General features: G+C 44.7%; 3 protein-coding genes across 3 annotated transcripts; all 3 read right to left on the bottom strand.

The window, feature by feature from the left end:
- Positions 1-7,853: 7,853 nt before the first annotated feature.
- Positions 7,854-12,773, bottom strand: LOC115371598 (uncharacterized). Its single transcript, XM_030069053.1, has one exon. The coding sequence runs from the start codon at positions 12,771-12,773 to the stop codon at positions 8,001-8,003; it is 4,773 nt and encodes a 1,590-aa protein (XP_029924913.1). The 3' UTR covers positions 7,854-8,000.
- A 95-nt stretch (positions 12,774-12,868) lies between these two features.
- Positions 12,869-15,681, bottom strand: LOC115371597 (uncharacterized). The gene is made up of 3 exons (XM_030069052.1): positions 14,935-15,681; positions 13,467-14,811; positions 12,869-12,921 (listed from the first exon to the last, which is right to left on the bottom strand). The coding sequence occupies exons 1-3, from the start codon at positions 15,679-15,681 to the stop codon at positions 12,869-12,871; spliced, it is 2,145 nt and encodes a 714-aa protein (XP_029924912.1).
- A 278-nt stretch (positions 15,682-15,959) lies between these two features.
- Positions 15,960-18,717, bottom strand: LOC115371596 (uncharacterized). Its single transcript, XM_030069051.1, has 10 exons — positions 18,615-18,717; positions 18,394-18,497; positions 18,036-18,308; positions 17,803-17,896; positions 17,634-17,684; positions 17,288-17,538; positions 17,012-17,146; positions 16,517-16,579; positions 16,323-16,391; positions 15,960-16,199 (listed from the first exon to the last, which is right to left on the bottom strand). The coding sequence occupies exons 1-10, from the start codon at positions 18,715-18,717 to the stop codon at positions 16,062-16,064; spliced, it is 1,281 nt and encodes a 426-aa protein (XP_029924911.1). The 3' UTR covers positions 15,960-16,061.
- Between the last annotated feature and the right edge of the window lie 1,856 nt (positions 18,718-20,573).

Raw genomic sequence — 20,573 nt, 5'->3', positions numbered from 1 at the left:
CGCGCTGACACCCCCCACCTAAAACCAACAGGAAGTCCGCAATTTGCGTTTGAAAGTCACGTTCTCGCCCAAAATTTCGCTTTGAACGAAATCTATCTCCTCCCAGGCTGTAAATGTCAGCGGCTTGAAAATTTAACAGATGACAGAGGACACAGTGCTGAACAAAAGTTGCTAAAGATTCCGTCATTACTTGATTCGTTTGGATTTTATAAGACCTCAAAGTCGGAGTGGCCAAAACCAACACCTCGTTTTTTTCCATGGAGTTTGGTGTGAACAGGCTGACACTTGGCACTAATTAAGCCCCTGGAGTCTAAAGTAAAAGTCTGACTGCTTTGAAAACTATGCAGATGGAAAGAGGACAAAAATTCCTACAAAAATATGTCGTTTTGATGTGGATTGGACCAAGTTTGTGGGAGCTGTGAAGAGTTTTCAAACATTTTTGACTCTGGTGTGCTCTGCTCTGCACTCTGCCTGGACATGTGACTCACTCTAGCTGCCTCAGGAATGCGCAATACACACCCATTGTAAGAGCTCAGAGGGAGCAGAAAACACTCTCAAACTAAAACTGCCATAACTCCAAAACGGTAAAAGATAGCAAAATCATGTAAATGGGACATTTATAGATCCGAGTCTCGTGACTCGTTTAAGCTTTGAATCAAGTCTGTAACTCAAACGGTGACCGAGCTGTGACACCTCAAACGGGTGGGTTTTCTGGATTTCTCCACTGGATTGAATGAGGATTTCTCTGTCTGCCTGCATTTTGGTGTGATCACGCCACAGCTGCCAGTACTCAAGTCAGTCACACACTAGGACATGCTAAGGGCGCCATCTGCTGGAGGGGCGCTGCTAGTGGCCAGAGGGGCACCAGCAGCGAATGTACTACCAGTGGGTTTTTGTTGGCGTCGTGTGTGTGTGTGTGTGTGTGTGTGTGTGTGCACGTGCGTATGTGTGTGTGTTTGTGTGAGTGAGTGAGTGAGTGAGTGAGTGTATGTGCCTGCATTTTGGTGTGATCATGCAGCAGCTGCCAGTAGTCCTGTCGGTCACACACTAGGACTTCCGCGGCCTTTCAAAATAAAAGCCCAAAACTCTTTCACAATAAAAGCACCGAAAAATACCCTTAAAGCTGGAACACACGGACGAATTGTCTGCGCTTCGACACGCGCGCCGTCCCCGACGTGCACGGGGGGGCGAGGGCCCGTCCAACGCTGCTTGCAGCTTTAATTTATTATTATTCTTACGTGTCATTCGGCCTTAATTTGACCCCCTAAACATGCTCCAAAACTCACCAAATTCGGCATGCAGGCCAGGTCTGGCGAAAAATTTGATCAAATGGACAAACGGACCCCCTAAGTGCAGAAATGGACTCCGTAGCGCCACCTAGGCACACAAAGACAGCCGCTGTGGCCCACAGGAATGCGCTAGAAAGACCAAACCACTGCCGAAATGTAGGTCTCATCAAGCCCTACAATTCACGCGCTGACACCCCCCACCTAAAATCAACAGGAAGTCCGCAATTTGCGTTTGAACATCACGTTCTCGCCCAAAATTCCGCTTTGAACAAAATCTATCTCCTCCCAGGCCGTAAGTGTCAGCGGCTTGAAAATTTAACAGATGACAGAGGACACAGTGCTGAACAAAAGTTGCTAAAAACTCCATCATTACTCGATTCGTTTGGATTTTATAAGCCCTCAAAGTCGGAGTGGCCAAAACCAACACTTCGGTTTTTTCCATGGACTTTGGTGGGAAGAGACTGACTTTTGGCACTAATTAAGCCCCTGGAGTCTAAAGTAAAAGTCTGACGGCTTTGAAAACTATGCAGATGGAAAGAGGACAAAAATTCCTACAAAAATATGTAGTTTTGATGTGGATTGGACCAAGTTTGTGGGAGCTGTGAAGAGTTTTCAAACATTTTTGACTCTGGTGTGCTCTGCTCTGCACTCTGCCTGGACATGTGACTCACTCTAGCTGCCTCAGGAATGCGCAATACACACCCATTGTAAGAGCTCAGAGGGAGCAGAAAACACTCTCAAACTAAAACTGCCATAATTCAAAAACGGTAAAAGATAGCAAAATCATGTAAATGGGAGATTTATAGATCTGAGTCTCATGACTCGTTTAAACTTTGAAACAAGTCTGTAACTCAAACGGTGACCGAGCTGTGACACCTCAAACAGGGGTGGGTTTTCTGGATTTCTCCACTGGATTGAATGAGGATTTCTCTGTCTGCCTGCATTTTGGTGTGATCATGCCACAGCTGCCACTACTCAAGTCAGTCACACACTAGGACATGCTAAGGGCGCCATCTGCTGGAGGGGCGCTGCTAGTGGCCAGAGGGGCACCAGCAGCGAATGTACTACCAGTGGGTTTTTGTTGGCGTCATATGTGTGTGTGTGTGTGTGTGTGTGTGTGTGTGTGTGTGTGTGTGTGTGCACGTGCGTGTGTGTGTGTGTGTGTGTGTGTGTGTGTGTGTGTGTTTGTGTGAGTGACTGAGTGAGTAAGTGAGTGTGTGTGCCTGCATTTTGGTGTGATCATGCAGCAGCTGCCAGTAGTCCTGTCGGTCACACACTAGGACTTCCGCGGCCTTTCAAAATAATTTTTTTTAGGCCCTCGCCCTCCAACGGAGAGAGGGTCTATTGTTATTGTACCGTTTCTTTTTTATTAGGCCCTCGCCCTACATCGTAGAGAGGGCCTATTGTTTTTGTACTGTTTTTTATTAGGCCCTCGCCCTCCATCGGAGAGAGGGCCTATTGTTTTTGTATCGTTTTTTATTATTATTATTATTATTGTTACGTCTCTTTGACGCTTAATTTGACCCCCTAAACGTGCTCAAAAACTCACCAAATTTGGCACGTACCCCAGGTCTGGCGAAAAATTCGATAAAATGGCAACTCGGACCCCCAAAGTGCAAAAATGGGCTCGCTAGCGCCACCTAGGCACAAAAAGGCACACGAAGGCGGCCGCTGCGGCCCACAGGAATGTGATAGAAAGACCAAACCAACGCCGAAACGTAGATCTCATCGAGCCCGACATCTTTCGTGCTCGCCACCCCCACCTAAAGCCAACAGGAAGTCCGGAAATTGCGTTTCAAAATAAAAGTCACGACCCATTTTTGCACGTTATGCCAAATCTATCTCCTCCGAGGCTGTGAATCGCGGCGGCTTGAACCGCTAATACATGACAGAGGATACTGTGCTTAACAAAAGTTCTGAAGGAAGTACTATTAATTTGAACCGTTTGGGATTTATACGCCCTCGAAGTCGGCAACGCCGACTTCGAGGGCGTCGTTTTTCCCCATGGAGTTTGGCGTAAAGAGGCGCACACTTGGCGCTAATTAGGCACCTGCTGTCTAAAGTAAATGTCTAACGGCTTCGATACTTATGCCACACGAAAGAGGACGAAAATTCCTACAAAAATATGAAGTTTTTGTGTAGATTGGAACAAGTTTGTGGACGGCGTTAACATTTTTCCACCATTTTGGACCCTGGTGCGCTCGGCTGTCCTAACTGTCACTCTCTCTAGCTGCCGTGGCATTCCGCAATACACACCCATGGGAAGGCGTCAGAGCGAGCAGAAAAAAACTCTCAAACGTAAACTGTCGCAATTCAAAATCAGTACAAGATGGAAAAAACATGTCATTACGAGATTTGTAGATCAAGGTCTTGTGACTCGTTTAAACTTTGAATAAAGTCTGTAACTCAAACGATGACCGAGCTCTGACACCTCAAACAGGGGTGGGTTTCATCGATTCCTCCATTGGATTGAATGAGGATTTAACTGTCATTTTCGTCTGATCATGACACAGCTACACAGCGACACAGCGACATGAGTCAGCTACGGCCAGCGGCAGCTGGCCGTAGCTGACTCATGTCTCACAAACACACACACACACACACACACACACACACTCATGATTTCTCCATTGGATTGAATGAGGAGTCCACTGTCTGCTTACATGTTGCTCTGATAATGACAAACCTGCCATTCCTCATGTCAAGCACACACTAGGAAGTCCTCGACCTTTCAAAATAAAAGCCATCCATTGGATTGAATGAGGATTTGACTGTCTGTCATTTTCGTCTGATCATGACAGCAACACAGCGACACAGCAATATGAGTCAGCTACGGCCAGCGGTAGCTGGCCGTAGCTGACTCATATCTCTCTCTCTCTCACACACACACACACACACACACACACACACATTCATGATTTCTCCATTGGATTTAATGAGGAGTCCACTGTCTGCTTGCATGTTGCTCTGATAATGACACAGCTGCCATTCCTCATGTCAAGCACACACTAGGAAGTCCTCGACCTTTCAAAATAAAGGCCATCCATTGGATTGAATGAGGATTTGACTGTCTGTCATTTTCATCTGATCATGACAGCAACCTGGCCGTAGCTGACTCATATCTCTCTCTCTCTCTCTCTCTCTCTCTCTCACACACACACACACACACACATTCATGATTTCTCCATTGGATTGAATGAGGAGTCCACTGTCTGCTTGCATGTTGCTCTGATAATGACACAGCTGCCATTCCTCATGTCAAGCACACACTGGGAAGTCCTCGACCTTTCAAAATAAAAGCCCTCCATTGGATTGAATGAGGATTTGACTGTCTGTCATTTTCGTCTGATCATGACAGCAACACAGCGACACAGCGACACTGACTCATATCTCTCTCTCTCTCTCTCACACACACACACACACACACACACACACGATTTCTCCATTGGATTGAATGAGGAGTCCACTGTCTGCTTGCATGTTGCTCTGATAATGACACAGCTGCCATTCCTCATGTCAAGCACACACTAGGAAGTCCTTGACCTTTCAAAATAAAAGCCCCCAACTCTTTCAAAATAGAAGCACCAGAAATACCTTAAAAATGAAAAAATTGACAAATTGTCTGCACGTTCATGGCGTGGACACAGGGCGGGGATCACGTTTCACACACACACACACACACACACACACACATGCACGATTTCTCCATTGAATGAGGATTTCTTCCTGCAGTTTGGTCTGACCATGACACAGCTGCTAGTACTCATTTCACACGCACACACACACATGCATGTGGGTTCGGTGGGGTGCGAGGGCTGTCCATTGCTGCTTGCAGCTTTATTTTTTTTGTTATTATTATTACATCTAAATAACCCTTAATTTGACCCCCTAAACGTGCTCAAAAACTCACCAAATTTGGCATGCATCCCAGGTCTGGCGAAAAATTCGATAAAATGGCAACTCGGACCCCCAAAGTGCAAAAATGGGCTCGCTGGCGTCACCTAGGCATCCAAAGGCACACGAAGGCAGCCGCTGCGGCCCACAGGAATGTGATAGAAAGACCAAACCAACGCCGAAACGTAGATCTCATCGAGCCCGACATCTAACACACACAAATACACACACACAGGCATGAGTATCAAGGCCGTAGCTGCCAGCGGCAAATACACACACACACACACCGAGGCCATAGCTGCACACACATACACACACAAATACACACACACGCACACACTCAAACACACACACACACACACACACACACACACACACACACACACACAAACACACACAGGCACACACACACACTTTGCCCAAACCATGTGGGTTATGCCTCTGACATTTTGGTAATAAAATCTCACACCTCTCAAATAACTGTTTACTTTTCAAAAATAGTCTTTAAAATGGTGACATTATGTCCTTCATCTTAACTCATCAATACTTCAAGAGGTTTTAAATTTGTTCATAAAAAAAGCAAAAAGCAAACATCAGGCAGGTTAACAGGCAGCTGAGGGAATATTACACTCATGACTTACACATTATAAGCTCCTCTGTTGGTCATCTCTTCATTCTTGATAACATCAATGCTGGATAATTTACTCATGTTTGTATGTCAACTCTTTACCCATGTGAATAATATACTATTTTAATCCATTACAATTTATACATATAACCTTCTATGTAGTTGTATAATATTGCATTACACAGTGAAGCAGGGGTAGTATTACTACAGACTTGTTTTTCACAATACACTGAAAGGACCTTCATTCATAATATGACAGACAACATCTTGTACTTTAGAATATAAAATTTATTTTTCAATTCAATTTTATTTACATGTAAATGTTTTGATGATTGCATTTTACTTTTAGTCATTGACCTTTTTTCTCAGTACAGTTTAGTTATTTATTCTGTCAAGACAAACATTTAGAAAAATCATGGCTGCACTTCATGTATTGTTCATGTAAGAAAAATAAAATAGCATAGGCCTGGATTCCAATTCAATTCAATTTTATTTATTTGTATAGCCCAGAATCACAAATACAAATTTGTCCCAAAGGGCTTTACAGAAAAATACAACATCCTCTGTCCTTAGACCCTCACATCGGATGAGGAACAACTCCCTAAAAAAACCCCTTTAACAGGGAGAAAAACAGGAAGAAACCTCAGGGGAGCAACAGAGGAGGGATCCCTCCCCAGGACGGACAGACGTGCAATAGATGTTGTAAACACAGATAACAAACTACAATTAAGATAGGATTACTTTTTTAACTATTACCTCATACATCTCATGTCCCAGACCTACAATACTGAGACTAAAGTTCATCTGAACTACTATGACAGGACATAGGTACAATGCATGTGCTGTCTCTGTCCCACGATGCCACTTGCTACAAGGCGACATCATCACTTGGGAGGTAGGGAAGTTTGGGACGCTGCACCACAGTAGCATCTTCAACCAGGAAGTTCCCCTTCGAGTAAAAAAAGACAACATTTTGAGGCAAACATCTCTGACCAACAGCATCACATAGTACACTAACTAAACTAACTACAATTTATTGACAGTGCAACCCAACTGTGTAAAGTTGGTGAGGCATAGGGAGACAGAAAAGTTAAGAATGGGGGACACAAATGGGAGCAGAAAACCTGGAAAATAGACGACTGGTAATGGATTTACTTTTTATATAAATAACTGTCCTGTTGTGGCAGCTAAGACATACAGAATGGGGAGTCTGTGCCTTGTTGCGCCACAACAGATTTGCTCTGAGTTCATGCACACCAGAGGGAACACTTCAGTATTGAAAGTGAACCTCTTGTGTACAGACAGTACACATGAAGGTGACATGGACTCAAACATGCAGAACTATATACATTTCAACTTTAAACAGATATACATTTAAACTTTAAACAGACATACATTTAAAATTTTAACAGATATACATGAAGAGCTCATTTGCAAAAACAGATCCCCATTTGAGTTTATTAAACCTTTTTAAACTTTTTTGAATTGTATTAAAATTTACTTTATATTTATTTCTATTATTTATATGTTTACTTAGCCTGGCATAATGTTTATTATCCTAAATCATGCTTTGTGTGTGTGTGTGTGTGTGTGTGTGTGTGTGTACTCCAAGCAGTATCAGTGAAACGGTGTATCCACTTTAAGAATGGCTTTTATCTGTTTTTGCAAATGAACTCTTCACATTTAAACTTTAAACAGAGACCAACAGCTAACACGTGGCAAACAGAGACTAACACGTCCATAATTAATAACACCTGTGATACACATGATTACATGACTAGGTCCCTACACATGATTCTCCACAACTAAACCTTCCCTAATTCCCCCGAAACACATGATTTGTTTAATCTAAGATCTAACCATGATCATCTATTCCACATCATAAATACATAATCTAAAATCCCAATAAATACACGATATAAATACTATAAATAATGACAATAAATAACAATCTATACAATTACAGTGGGACAGGCTCTAAAAAGACAACATTCATGGTGGTAGCCAATGTACACACCATGAACAACACAACAGACTACAAGTCAGTTTCCTCTGAACCAACACACAAACACGACAACACTAACATTTGCACCGGGACACTGCAATGTAGCTCCGTTTGACTCATCAAACAATGAATTTACACCGGTCGTGTGAATTCATTGTTTGCCTCCTTTGCCAAACAAAACAACCTAACCCTCATCAAAATCCACGTCTGACTCGAAGAGGCCCTCTACCTCCTCGAAGTCAACAACTAACCCCTGATCACCGTTAACACTAAAACTACATACAACACCTTCATGATCACTAAAGTATGTGGGCATCACTGCACAGTTCACATTATACTGTGTTGTTTTAACATAAACGTGATCAATTAGTGTCCCCTTCTCTGTAGTTTCTTGTGTTACATGTTGACTAAAACCTTTTTCACCCATGAATTTGCAAATTGATGATGTTTTTAAAATATTCTCATTGAAATCCCCCATTATTACAATTGTGTTACTGATTGGATTTAACCAATCAAGTAACTTCCCCAGATTTTGTTTGAATAAAGAAATTGGATAACACGGTGGACGATAAATTACTGCCAACAATATGTTGAATTTGTTGCACAGGCACACCAAACACTCCAGATTCAAATCGGGCACCTGCAGAATATCACAGTCCAAATTGTCTACACTATACAAACCAACTCCACCGTGTTCTAGGTTTTTTAGCTCTAACAATTTAGGGTTACTGCTACTGTAACACAAGCCTCGAGGACGACTGTGGAAAGTGTAACCTTCAATTTGGACACCGTCTAATGAGGACTGTGCAGTGAGCCACGTTTCTGTCACAGCAATACAGGTAAGCTGTAAATGCTGCGTGCAAGACACCAAATCTACCAAGTGACGACTTAAACTCTGAACGTTCATTAAATACACAGAGAAACTGTGTGCATTTAATGAAGGCTCTGGCTGCTCAATCAAAAATGGAGGCATGCTATCCAAGGCCTCCTTTATGGCGTCCTTGCAATAAATTGCCCTCTCTGTAAAATCCTCGATGATCAGTCCAGACAAGGCCCTAACGCGACTAAGCGCTACATATGCCTGCCCTGGTGCAAACACCCTCTTCAATGACACTACCGCCTCGTCCACAGTGAGTCCTTGCACTTTGTGAACAGTGCAAGCCCACGCTAACCTCAGAGGAAACTGACGACGCAAACCGCCACGCTTGGTGGCTCTATCCTCCTCTGGATCAATGGCAGTAGACTGCAGGCATTCTACTGCTGCATGTGCACGGTTTTTCCTCCTATCTGAACCAATATTCACATCATCAAATCTAACATACACGGTGAGAGGAAACGTGGAATCCTCTCCAAAAACTACCTGAGTGACCGTGCCACATGCTCCATTGACCAGGCCGTCCGCAACATCCACGTTCTTACACAACATCACTCGCGCGTTCCTCGCTATACACAAAGTCTCCGGTAGAGACGTGTCCGCCGCAACGCCGTGATGCCCGGGCATCCGTTCCAAATTCCCTGTTGTCCTGTTAGTCACAAAATCCTGCGCCTCAATGGTGACATAATCAGGACAACAGTCAAACAGATAATTTAGGTTGTGCTCACTTACTTGCCTATTCGTCGCAAAGATATGCAAGGCTGAGCTCACCTCGCCGGTCTCGCGCATCTTCAACATTTCAACGTCGCTATCTAACATTGGGGTGGCCCTGGAACGCACTCTTAACCTATTAAGCATTTCAGCAAACACACTATCCTTCTGTCTAACTATCTTTTTCAGCTCCACGATGCTGAAATTACACCACAGGTCCAAACCAACAGGACTACTATACAGAGGCTTCCCTTTAACGGGAGGCAACTGATAGAAGTCTCCGACAGCTATCACACTAACATTACCAAACGGGGAAAAGTCGCCTGTCTGTTTAATCTGCCTTAATCTACCGTGGACATAAGCCAACAGGTTGTGATTAACCATACTGATTTCGTCTATGATTAAAATTTGGAGGTGACTTAATTTGGCGCGCAAAGAGTTTAGTTTATCTTCACCCAGAGGGGTGTAAGGTAAACTAGCCTGTTTGCCAATACTCAATGTGTGATGAATTGTTGCTGCATTCAAATTGTATGCAGCTATTCCTGTTGGAGCAGTTAACAAAATACAGATATCGTCTGGTTGATCACAAAGTGTTGACAGCAGCCGCGCTGCTTCATACTGAATAGCCCTAATTAAATGACTCTTCCCCGTCCCCGCGCCACCTGTCACAAATACACGCAGAGGCTCTGGGTTTTTACCCATCACCTTCTGCAGACACCACTGTCTCACCTTATAAAAAACAGCAAGCTGTGTCTCATTCAGAGACCTAACTAGTGCCAAACCCTCAGTTCTAGATAAAATGGACCTGTTTCTCTCTAACTGCGCTACCTGTCTGCCACCAACAATCAAATCTGGCACATTCACCAATGACTCAACCAACTGTTCCTCTGCTATCTCTCCTTCCCGCTGCTGCCTCCTCTCCTCTAAACCTTCTAGGCGTTCCGCTTCCTGTTCAGGACAAAGCTCACCCCAAACATCCTCATCTACACCGTTGTTTTGCGCAGCTATCTCCTGAGCTAACTCCAGGTGAGGACAATTAACCTCAAACCTGGCCCTATTCTCATCAACAACATCGCAAACCGAATGTACAGAGCCGTTGCTAAACATCACCTCGCCATCGTTATAAAACTGCTCAAACAGCTCAAAGCCTTCAGGTTTGAGGTCTGAGTCAGTTCTATAAGGAAGAAACAACTGCAACAGGCTCTGAAAATGTGCCTCCTCCTCTCTATCCAAATTAAAACGCATGTATCGCACCACTGCAAACTGAGTGCGTGTTCTCCTAAGAATGAATCCTAAGTCATTCTTCAGTTCAATTCTGTCTTGAGACATTTCATTTTTGCTGAGAACACGATACTCAGATGCAAAGGTAGCCATACACATGTTATCAAACACTACGCTGTCAGGCCTATTCCTATACCTATCTACAATACTAATCATAAACATATCCTCCTCCCGAAGATCACGGGAGGCGGCCATCTGCCTCAACACACTGAGGGGCAAACTCATCCTAACTATTCTACTGCCTGTCGGCACAAACACAACCTTTCTGGAACACTCCCTAAGGTGCATGTTCGTTAGCCTATACACCGACTCCTGCGCACAAACATCCCTATTGTGTAAATATACACTGCCCAGCTTCCGCAGGGCTTCTTTAGCAGAGAGATTCCCTTGTTTTTTTGCTTCTTTTTGGGCATTAGTCAATAAGAGGCCAATTTCTCTCTCTGCTTTCGTAATATACGATATTATGTATATTACTACTGCGTAGGCGTCGGTGACAAAGCTAATGTCCATGTTAGCATTCCAACACTTCAACAACTGCTTACTATATTGATTTACCCAAACCTCGTTCACCCCTCTCCTATAGACTACCTTGTGCTTCTTCTCTAAACGCCTATAAGCCATTTCAAAGATCTCCTGATTTATACGCAAGCTAGCAAACAAATCCTCTACATTAGCAGGAGGCACATCGCGTTCCACAGCTTTCTTAACAGCCTCAAGAATTTTGTGCGCAAACTCTTTAGGCATTTTATCTCTATCTTCGAAACACTTACAGACTGGCTTGTTTTCTGAATTAGATTCAGCCTCCACTGTCTTCTTTTTATCGCATTTACACTCTAACATTCTACAAATGAATGTGCGCGCAGAAACAGGTTTAGGAAAATTGAACCGACATGTCGTTTTGTTTTTTCGGCACGACTTTGAATGTCGTTTGGAATGTGTTTGAACAGATGACACCGTGTCCAATAGTGTGTCATCATCTGAGGGTAGCTCACATGTAACGTAGCGGTCAATAAATTCTACAACTTCCTCGTCTGTGTTTTTATCAATTTGGGGAGCACCCTCAATCCAAAACAAACAATGCACATGTGGTGAGCCTCTTTGTTGAAATTCTACCCTATAAAAGTAATCGATTATTTTGCCGATAGGTTGACAGGGAGACATGAGAACCTCTTTCAGAAAACAGTGCCACCTGTAGTCAAACATCCGCGCCGCGGTCACAGGATTACGTCGCAACAACGCGCACCTATCAGCCCACTCCAAATCCTCTACCGTCTGCGATCTGCCTTCCTGTTTCAGGATGCTGGTCAGAAGATTCTGCCAGCGCATATCCGCAGACGAAAACGAGCAAAACCACGTCGGAATGCCTAACTGTCGCACACAAGCCATCACGTCCTTCTGGACAGACTGCCAGAAGGCCGGAGTTCCTCTAATGGGTTTAAGAAACCTAAACCCATCATCACACGCCAACAACTGCTTCAAGGCGTCCGCATCTGCCAACATATCCTCACTAACACGTTGAGGCCTCTGACCTCCTTTATCCTTACGCAATGCGACAGAAACACTGGACACAACCTTGTCCAACTCCGACACGTACTGCGCAAAAAATATATACTCTACATTACGCGCAAAACGACCGTCGGCATGCATAATCCTATTATTAAGATAACGCGCCAATGTCAAGTCGTGCCACCGACCATCGTGAAAAGTCTTACCACCCGTGGGAAACAACACCGGGAAACACTTTGCCTCGTTCGTGTGGTCAGAAAGCATTCTTACCGGACTATTCCCTTCTGCAGGCGCAATGTTCAAAATATCCTTAAAATACTGATCTAAAGCTTCCTGACCAATATCAACAGGCATAAGACAAGTGTCCTGAAACATGCAGTGCTGTTGTCTGTCATGTAACAGTTCATCCTGTCCTATGTCTGCTGATTCTGCTAGATCACACATTTCACTCTGAACCGTAACCTGACCTGACCTAACCTCAGCCTCACCCTCACTGCCTGACTCGGCCTCTTCCCTCTCCCTATCTTCCTCCCTAACAAACTCATTGACCCAGTGCTCGTTAAACTCAATCTCTATAATGTACATTTGTCCTCTTTAAATATTCTAGCGCCTGTCTTACACGCAACGTATCGACAAACTGGTACTCGTAATGCCCTTTATACGTCAGTTTCCGCTTCAGCTTAACCTGAAGCAGAGACCCCTCCATACTCGAACGCGGCAACACATTCGCAGTCTGAACAATGTTGGCTGGAACACATGTCACTGGTCCATGTACTCCATTCTGCCCGCCTTTAGGCAGTGCCAACATCTTCATGAATGGAATATGTAACGCAATAAGATGCTGTTCTAAACTATTCAAAGATCCCAGTTCAGCAGGAATGGGATCAAGCTCCAAGTTGTTAACCCAGCATTCAGCTGGCATCTCACCTGAACTAAGCTTCCTATCACATGTGAAACAAATCCACAACTGACCGCGCGATGAATCCAACGAACATGACGCAACACACTCCCCACTACACCTATGCAAATACTGTCTGCCTATACACCTATCTGCATTAGCCGCTGTCGCTGAACTTCGCCTATAAGCTTCCCTATCACAAATGACAACCTGGTATCTAAACAACAACCTATGACACACACAGCACACAAAATCAGGTCCATCTCTAACCTTTTCTAAAAACTGATCCATGACAAAAGCAAAATCTTTGGACTTTTCTACCCTCTGTTTTCTGCCTAACCTGACACGGGAAATAACTCTCTGCTTATGTTCTACACTACCATGATACTTGCTCTTAGTGCTTTCTATAAGTCTCTCCCTATGCTCAGTGCTGTCCCTGTATTTGGCCACACTCCTGGCCTTAACCTCCTCCCTATGCTCAGTACTGTCCCTGTATTTGGCCACACTCCTGGCCTTAACCTCCTCCCTATGCTCAGTGCTGTCCCTGTATTTGGCCACACTCCTGGCCTTAACCTCCTCCCTATGCTCAGTGCTGTCCCTGTATTTGCCCACACTCCTGGCCTTAACACTATCCCTGTGCTCTACACTTTCCCTGTATTTACTAATGCTGAACTCTTTAACCCTCTCTCTGTGGGGCAAATTCTTCCTGTATTTCCCTACACTACACAACTTAACGTTCTCCCTGAACAACACATTTTCTTGATACATCTTTCTTTTCCTCAACTGCCGTTTCTCCCTAAGTGACAAATTCAACTTTTCCTGCATCCTCTGCTTACGCCTCAAGTATTTAGACTTCACTGACATTTTACCTGACACTAACTCCCTAGCAGCCTCCACAACCTTGTCACTCCCCTCTACACCTACAACAGAACAAACTACATCACTACACCTAACCGCTGTGTTGTCACTATCGTCAACCACTACAACATCCATCATTCTAGATCTTACATTGTAACCTGTAACTTCACTAAGTTTACAATACCCATAGCAACTCTGCAGTCCAGGCTTACACACACAAACAACATTCTCAAAATGCTGTCCCCTAATATTCTCTAAATAAACACATTCCACTGACAAATGCTTACTACTGCAGCTATACTTTATCCAACGTCCGTCATGGAACGTAAACACACTAACGCCTAACCAGTCTGCTGTCGCCTGAATTTCCACCTCTGTGGCCCAACTGCCGACACGTCTCATCCTGGACTGCTCAATATACTCTAACACAGAGGAGTACCCAGTCCTCAAAAGACTTTGATATCTATCTGTGTTCCTTTCTAACTCTTTACACACAGCTAACCTAATCTTACGATGGTGCTTCTGAGAACCACTCACAGCCTGAGAGATGGCTCTGAAGAAGCAGTTCCCATCGGCCACAATCCTCTCTTTGCTACAAGGAACACCTAACAACCCCTCCTCTGTGGCTACCGGACTAACAACCTTCACGCAATCGACGTTTAACTTTGTGCATAAAGCACGACAAACATCTACGCCGAGGGGATGGAAGACCAGCTCTTCGCTTCTCACCTCGCTAACAAATTCGACGTCCAAATTGACCTCTCGGACATCGAAACTCTTGGATTTCTTCGACATACAAGTGTCGGAAGAAATAACACGCTTTCTGCCATCGATCACCGTTGGTTCTGCCGCTGAATCGCTGCTCACCTCGCTGGAGAAAGTCAACACAGAAATGCCAGACAGTGCCGGACTTGCGGCAATGCTGACACCACACTCAGGCACACAACTGCCTGCAGACACCTCACTTTTTCTCCCAGCCTCAGTGAGCACACTAGACTCTGGTGCTGGAGCAGCGCTCATCCCAGTGACGAGACTCTCCACAGACACACCAGACCGCGCTGGACTTGCATCCGTGCTGACCGTAACACCACACAGCTCAAAGAGCTTCTCCCTCGAACGGAGACTGTCGGCCAAACGACAGATGTAGTGGTGCAGGTCGTGAAGACAGGCGAAATGCAGAACCACGCTTGTACCATTGTGGTGCAACAAGCCAGTGTTACTGCGTGAGTGACTGTCGACCACAGCGAACCGTCCACCCTCACGCACGATGGCAGTGGTGTTTCCGCACATTGTCAAAAGACATGTGGTGTATTGACTGAAGATTCTCTCCAGTCCATTACGCAAGCTGATGAACACACCGAAATCGATGTATTCACCTTCGGTCACGCCTACTTCGCCTAACACCGTGTCGCCAAAACTAAACCTAAACAGCTGTCCGTCTAATTCCAACTGCTGTGGCAAATCTGGCACAGACAGCAGATTAGACACATGGCTGAAGATGTTGAGGTCACGCAAACTCGTGTACAACTCATCACCTTCAACCAACGCGCGATCCAGATCCAGCCTGTCCCACGAGAACGCGCTCCTCACCGTGTGTTTGGCTAAGCTGACCAAAGCTATAGCCATACACTGCACACCTCCATACACAAATCGGGCATTTCCCTGATGAAACGACCCGCGCACAACTTTAGCTAGCCTAATCCTGCTGCTATCTGTTAGACCCTGTTGCCACAGCATTAGCGCTAGACTCTGACTGAACATCACTAACACAAACAGAAGGAACAAAAACAGCCTTAGCTTTGTCGATCTTCAGTCGCTCCTCTGGGACAGCAGGGCCCGCTGCGGCGACCACCCCCGGCACCTCGCTGGCCGACTCCTGAGCTGTCGCCTCCGCCTGACACAAAAATCAAAAACAAAGTTTTACTGAATAGAACACAAGAGAACCATTTCCCTGCTACCTCTCAAAATGATAACTCACATATTATATTTAAATAAAGACAAACCTGCTGCACCGCTGGTCTGGGCCCGGAGGCGGACACGGTCACACGGGCTGGTGAAGGTCTCGCCGGCACCTAAAAAAGATGGGGAAGAAAAAAAGCCTCATTTACATAATGCACTCATTCACTCGGGTTCTGCACGTTATAAAAAGTACTCTGCTGTACCTCCGGGACGGCCGGGCACGCTGCGGCAACCTCCTCCCGGACGACGACCACCCCTGGCACCACGCTGGACGACTCCTGGGCTGTCGCCTCCACCTGACACAAGACACAAAAAAAAAAAAAATCAAACAAAGTTTCACTAAATCACAGGAGAACCATTTCCCTGTTACCTGTCATAATAATAATTCACATAATATATATAAATAAACAAAGACAAACCTGCTGCACCGCTGGTCTGGGCCCGGAGGCAGGCACGGTGACACGGGCAGGTGAAGGTGTTGCCAGCACCTAAAAAAGATGGGGAAGACAAAAGACTCATTTCAATAATGCATTCATTCATTCGGGTTCTACACGTGTTATCAAAATACGACAAAAACAATCCACATAGCTCACATACTAAATATGATACCAACCTGCCGCTTTCCTCCTCTACGCCTTGTGGCAACACCTTTCGGCGAACGCCTCACACGGGAAGTCTAAAAGAAGGAAAACAAACCTTGTTAAATGCAGTCTTAAATTCAATTTTGTCCAGGACATACACACGTACAATAGACTTTGCAAGCACAGAAAAAAAAAAACACAATAAAAGATCTATATGTATAATATAAAGGAAAAAAATGTAAAAACAGTTGGTGGATGAGGAATGCGGATGCCGAGGGGAGCCACATGCACTGGAGCAGCCTGGGACCGGAGCCACACAACCACCAGCACCATGATGACCTGGCTCAAAAAGACACAGCACGCACTCGGAAAAACTCACAACCATTCACACACACACTCACACAGAGACAAGGGGAAACATCAGAGGCAAACCCATTTAACATTTTATAACTTAACAGAAACACCTTAAAGTCAGAACTAATATGGATTACTTCTTAATATATAAATATAATTCTCAGGCAGTTTACCTGGCCAGCTGGCAGAAGGGCAGTGACGTCGCTGTCCGAGGATGGCGAAACCCTCTCCATGGCCTCCAGGATGTCGCCGCTGAACCAGACGGGGTTGGACGGGAGGACAGACTCTTGCACCGGAGATGCTCGAATCTTAAAAACCACAAAAAAAATTGTCACCATTAAAAAAAAAAAAAAAAAAAAAAAAAAAAAAAACACATACACACAAAATAAAGGCGTAAAACCAGAAAAGATGCACAAATGTACAGCCAGAAAATGACTCAAACACATTACCTTGCCCTCCTGTCCGACGACGGTCCACTCCAGTGGGTCACGGTGGCGGGGCGCGGGGCTGTGTCCTGTCACAACCAGCACGGGGGAGACCCTGGCACGAGGCGATGTCCGGGGGGGCACCGAGGGAGGAGGAGGAGGAGGAGGAGTCAGCTGGCGGACCGCGGCGTCCCACAGGGCCTGGACGAGGATCGGCGTTCCGTCGCTGTCGCTGAGGTGCACCTGGAAAACAGTGAAACGCAGAACACATTGCGCTCAACTTGTGTATCGAAAATGGAAACCTTCAACTCCTCCATGTGTGATGTCACAACAACAAAGTATGCTGTACTTACACCGTCACGGCTCCACAGCTCCAAACGGTCCAGAGGGAGGTGCTCTGCCACAGACACGTATGGGAGACCTGCCGCAAAAGTGAGAAACATCATACATTCTGGTAATAAATACACATGTAAAACATATGAGGTTAGGTTCACGATACGTCAGTTATAATCAAACTGATGATCAAAACTAAGACGTACCCATGCGTGCTGCGACACGGCGGAACTCCTGGCGGAACAGCTCCTGCAGGCCAGGCTCGATGTTCAAGCGTGGAGGGAAGTCCAGCACGAACACCTACACACACACACACACACACACAAAAAAATCATGTTTAGAATCACATTTAGGTTTCTAAAAAAGCACATGTGAAAACACACGCTTACTGTGACAGCACAGGACAAAACAAATACTGCCAACTGCAAATTAAACACACCTTCGCCCAGCGGTTGCAAACTGTAGCCAGGAGAGCACCGAAGTCCAGCGACGCCTCTCCGATGTTCCTGCTGGCTGTCAGGTTGTTGCTCGGGGCGAGCACACACACCACGTCCGGGGTCCAGGGGAGAGCGGCGTGGGACACCTCCGTCCTCAGCTCTGCTGCATGCGCACCTGGAACAGAGAGAAAAGAAAAACACAGAGGTACCTCCGGCATCGCGACGATCCCATCCACCAGGGCCCGCAGGTGGGAGTCTCCCACGACGAACACCATCTGCAACGACAGAGACACGGCTTTAGAACATAGACACCGACTTCTTACGACAAGCACTGTGTTTCTGAAAAAGAAAAACTAATACCTTCTGGTCCGGCTGCAGGGCAGGAGTGACCAACTTGAAGCTGCGCTGGGTCAGCTTCGAAGTCGGCCATCTCCGCACGCGATGGCGGTACCCTGTACCGCGCCCTGTGTGGTTGACAACAAAGTTAAGGATGATGACACAAAATTCGTACTTCTTCACACAACATTCAAAATGCATCAGTTAAACATTAAAAAAAAATAAACAAACTGTTTGATACTTACGAGCAACGAACTCGGGGACAGGCGGCTGGGGGATCCATGGCAGCGGCTGCGCCATCCTCTGCTTCAGGGCCTGGGCCCGCCGGTGGGACTTGGCACGGGGCATCTAGGAATGAAAAACAAACAGACAAAAAAAAATAAATAAATAAAATTTCCTCCAAAGTTCAAAGAAACTTTAAAAATCCAAGTGAATCTGTGCCAATCATACTCACAAACAATGCTTTCCCAGACAAGGTCAGCCTTCAAATACATAAATATTTCAACTTACCTTAGCAGAGTGTGTGTGTGTGTGTGTGTGTGTGTGTGTGTGTGTCTGTCTGTCTGTCTGTGTGTGTCTGTGTGTCAAAGAAGTAAAACTATGTGTGTTGATTAACAATTAGTTATGTGTTTGTTTTTAAATTGAATCAATATGTCTGTGTAAACTTGTCCTGGATCAAGGGATCGCAGATGTAGCTCGCAGGTCGCTCGCAGGTCGCTCACAGGTCGCTCACAGGTCTCTCGCTCTCAACAACACCAGATCTCACAGCCAATCGATATCAATATCTGTAAATTAAATGAAACATATTGTTTGATTTAAACAACATTACTTGTCTAATAGAAAAACACCATTTAATTGAACAGAAAGTTACTGAAAGCATCCTGAATACATTTAGCTGTAGCAATTTTTTAGGTTTTAATTTTAAATAAGGTCTTTCTCTCTATAAGATGCTTAAGACACAAACCAGCATCCATATTGTGTTCAAGTAACAGAAAGAAAATGGCCAACAACACAACTGTGCTGCTCAAAACAGAGACACATCTTAAGAAAACCTTTTCCTCTCAAAATTATAATAAACCAGCAAACTGGCATCCTAATTACATTATTTGCTTCCTCATTACACAGAAAGTGGCTGACAACATCTCACAGCTTAGCCATGCCGGTGGACACAGACACAACCAACTAAATACATCAAACTATGGTTCATGCACACAGCAAAGGACACACACGCCCGCATGAAAAAAAAAAAAAAAACTATTACAGTTATCAATATTGAATCAAATAATTTCCCTTTGTCACACAAGGAAGACCTTCTCTTACAATCATATTGGACCAACCACTGACAGCTATGCCTATGACACAACTATTTGCTCTTTGAATGCATACAAAAGCCACACACACTCAACTGAACTACATATATCAAACACTTCCATGCAAATAAAACCTGATATAAACCTACACAAAAAAACACATGCAACCATTTATCACCAAAACAAATAACTTTCCTTTTTCCACACAGCAAAAAATTCTTCCTCTCAAAATGTTATTACACCACACACCAGCCCAGCTATGACACTCTACACCTGCTTTTTGAATGCACACAAGCCACACACACTCAGTTCAACAACATGTATCACAAACTCAGTTCCATGCAAATAAAACCTGATATCAAACTACAAAAAAGCACACACACCTGCAACAACTCATCAAGTCCAATAATTTTCCCTCTACACACAGCAAGAGAAAGTTTTCCTCTCAAACCAAACACTAGCACAGCTTTGCCTATGACACAGCAACACCTGCTCTTTGAATGCACACAAAAGCCACACACACTCAGCGACATACATCATAAGCTTAGTTTCATGCAAATAAAACATGATAGCAAACTACAAAAAACACACACATGCCAGTTTTCATAATCAAGTCCAATAATTTCCCTTTTCACACAGCAAGAGAAAGTTTTCATCTCAAAATCTTGTTGAACCACACACACACACACACACACACACACGCAAAGCTATGACTGGTGTACATTCAAAGAGCAGATATAGCTCTGTCACAAAGCCACACACACTCAGCTCAAGCACATATTACAAACTCAGTTCCATGCAAATAAAACCTGATCTAAAACTACAAATCGATTCATCATAAAGTCTAATAATTTTCCTTTTCCACACAACAAGAATAAGTTTTCCTCTCAAACA

Source organism: Myripristis murdjan, chromosome 14, assembly GCF_902150065.1.
Source record: "Myripristis murdjan chromosome 14, fMyrMur1.1, whole genome shotgun sequence".
Taxonomy (NCBI): Eukaryota; Metazoa; Chordata; class Actinopteri; order Holocentriformes; family Holocentridae; genus Myripristis; species Myripristis murdjan.
The sequence above is the reverse complement of the archived record's forward strand: the minus strand, read 5'-3'. Positions and strand labels throughout refer to the sequence as shown.

Coding starts and splice junctions, on each gene's coding strand:
- LOC115371598 (XM_030069053.1), bottom strand. CDS start 12,773: ATGTACATTATAGAGATTGAGTTTAACGAGCACTGGGTCAATGAGTTT.
- LOC115371597 (XM_030069052.1), bottom strand. CDS start 15,681: ATGCTGTGGCAACAGGGTCTAACAGATAGCAGCAGGATTAGGCTAGCT. Junction 14,812..14,934: donor CTCCAGCACCAGAGTCTAGT/GTGCTCACTGAG, acceptor TTCTCCAGCGAG/GTGAGCAGCGATTCAGCGGC. Junction 12,922..13,466: donor CACTAAGAGCAAGTATCATG/GTAGTGTAGAAC, acceptor AACATTGTTCAG/ACTGCGAATGTGTTGCCGCG.
- LOC115371596 (XM_030069051.1), bottom strand. CDS start 18,717: ATGCCCCGTGCCAAGTCCCACCGGCGGGCCCAGGCCCTGAAGCAGAGG. Junction 17,685..17,802: donor CCGTGTCGCAGCACGCATGG/GTACGTCTTAGT, acceptor CTTTTGCGGCAG/GTCTCCCATACGTGTCTGTG. Junction 16,392..16,516: donor GTAGAGGAGGAAAGCGGCAG/GTTGGTATCATA, acceptor CATCTTTTTTAG/GTGCTGGCAACACCTTCACC.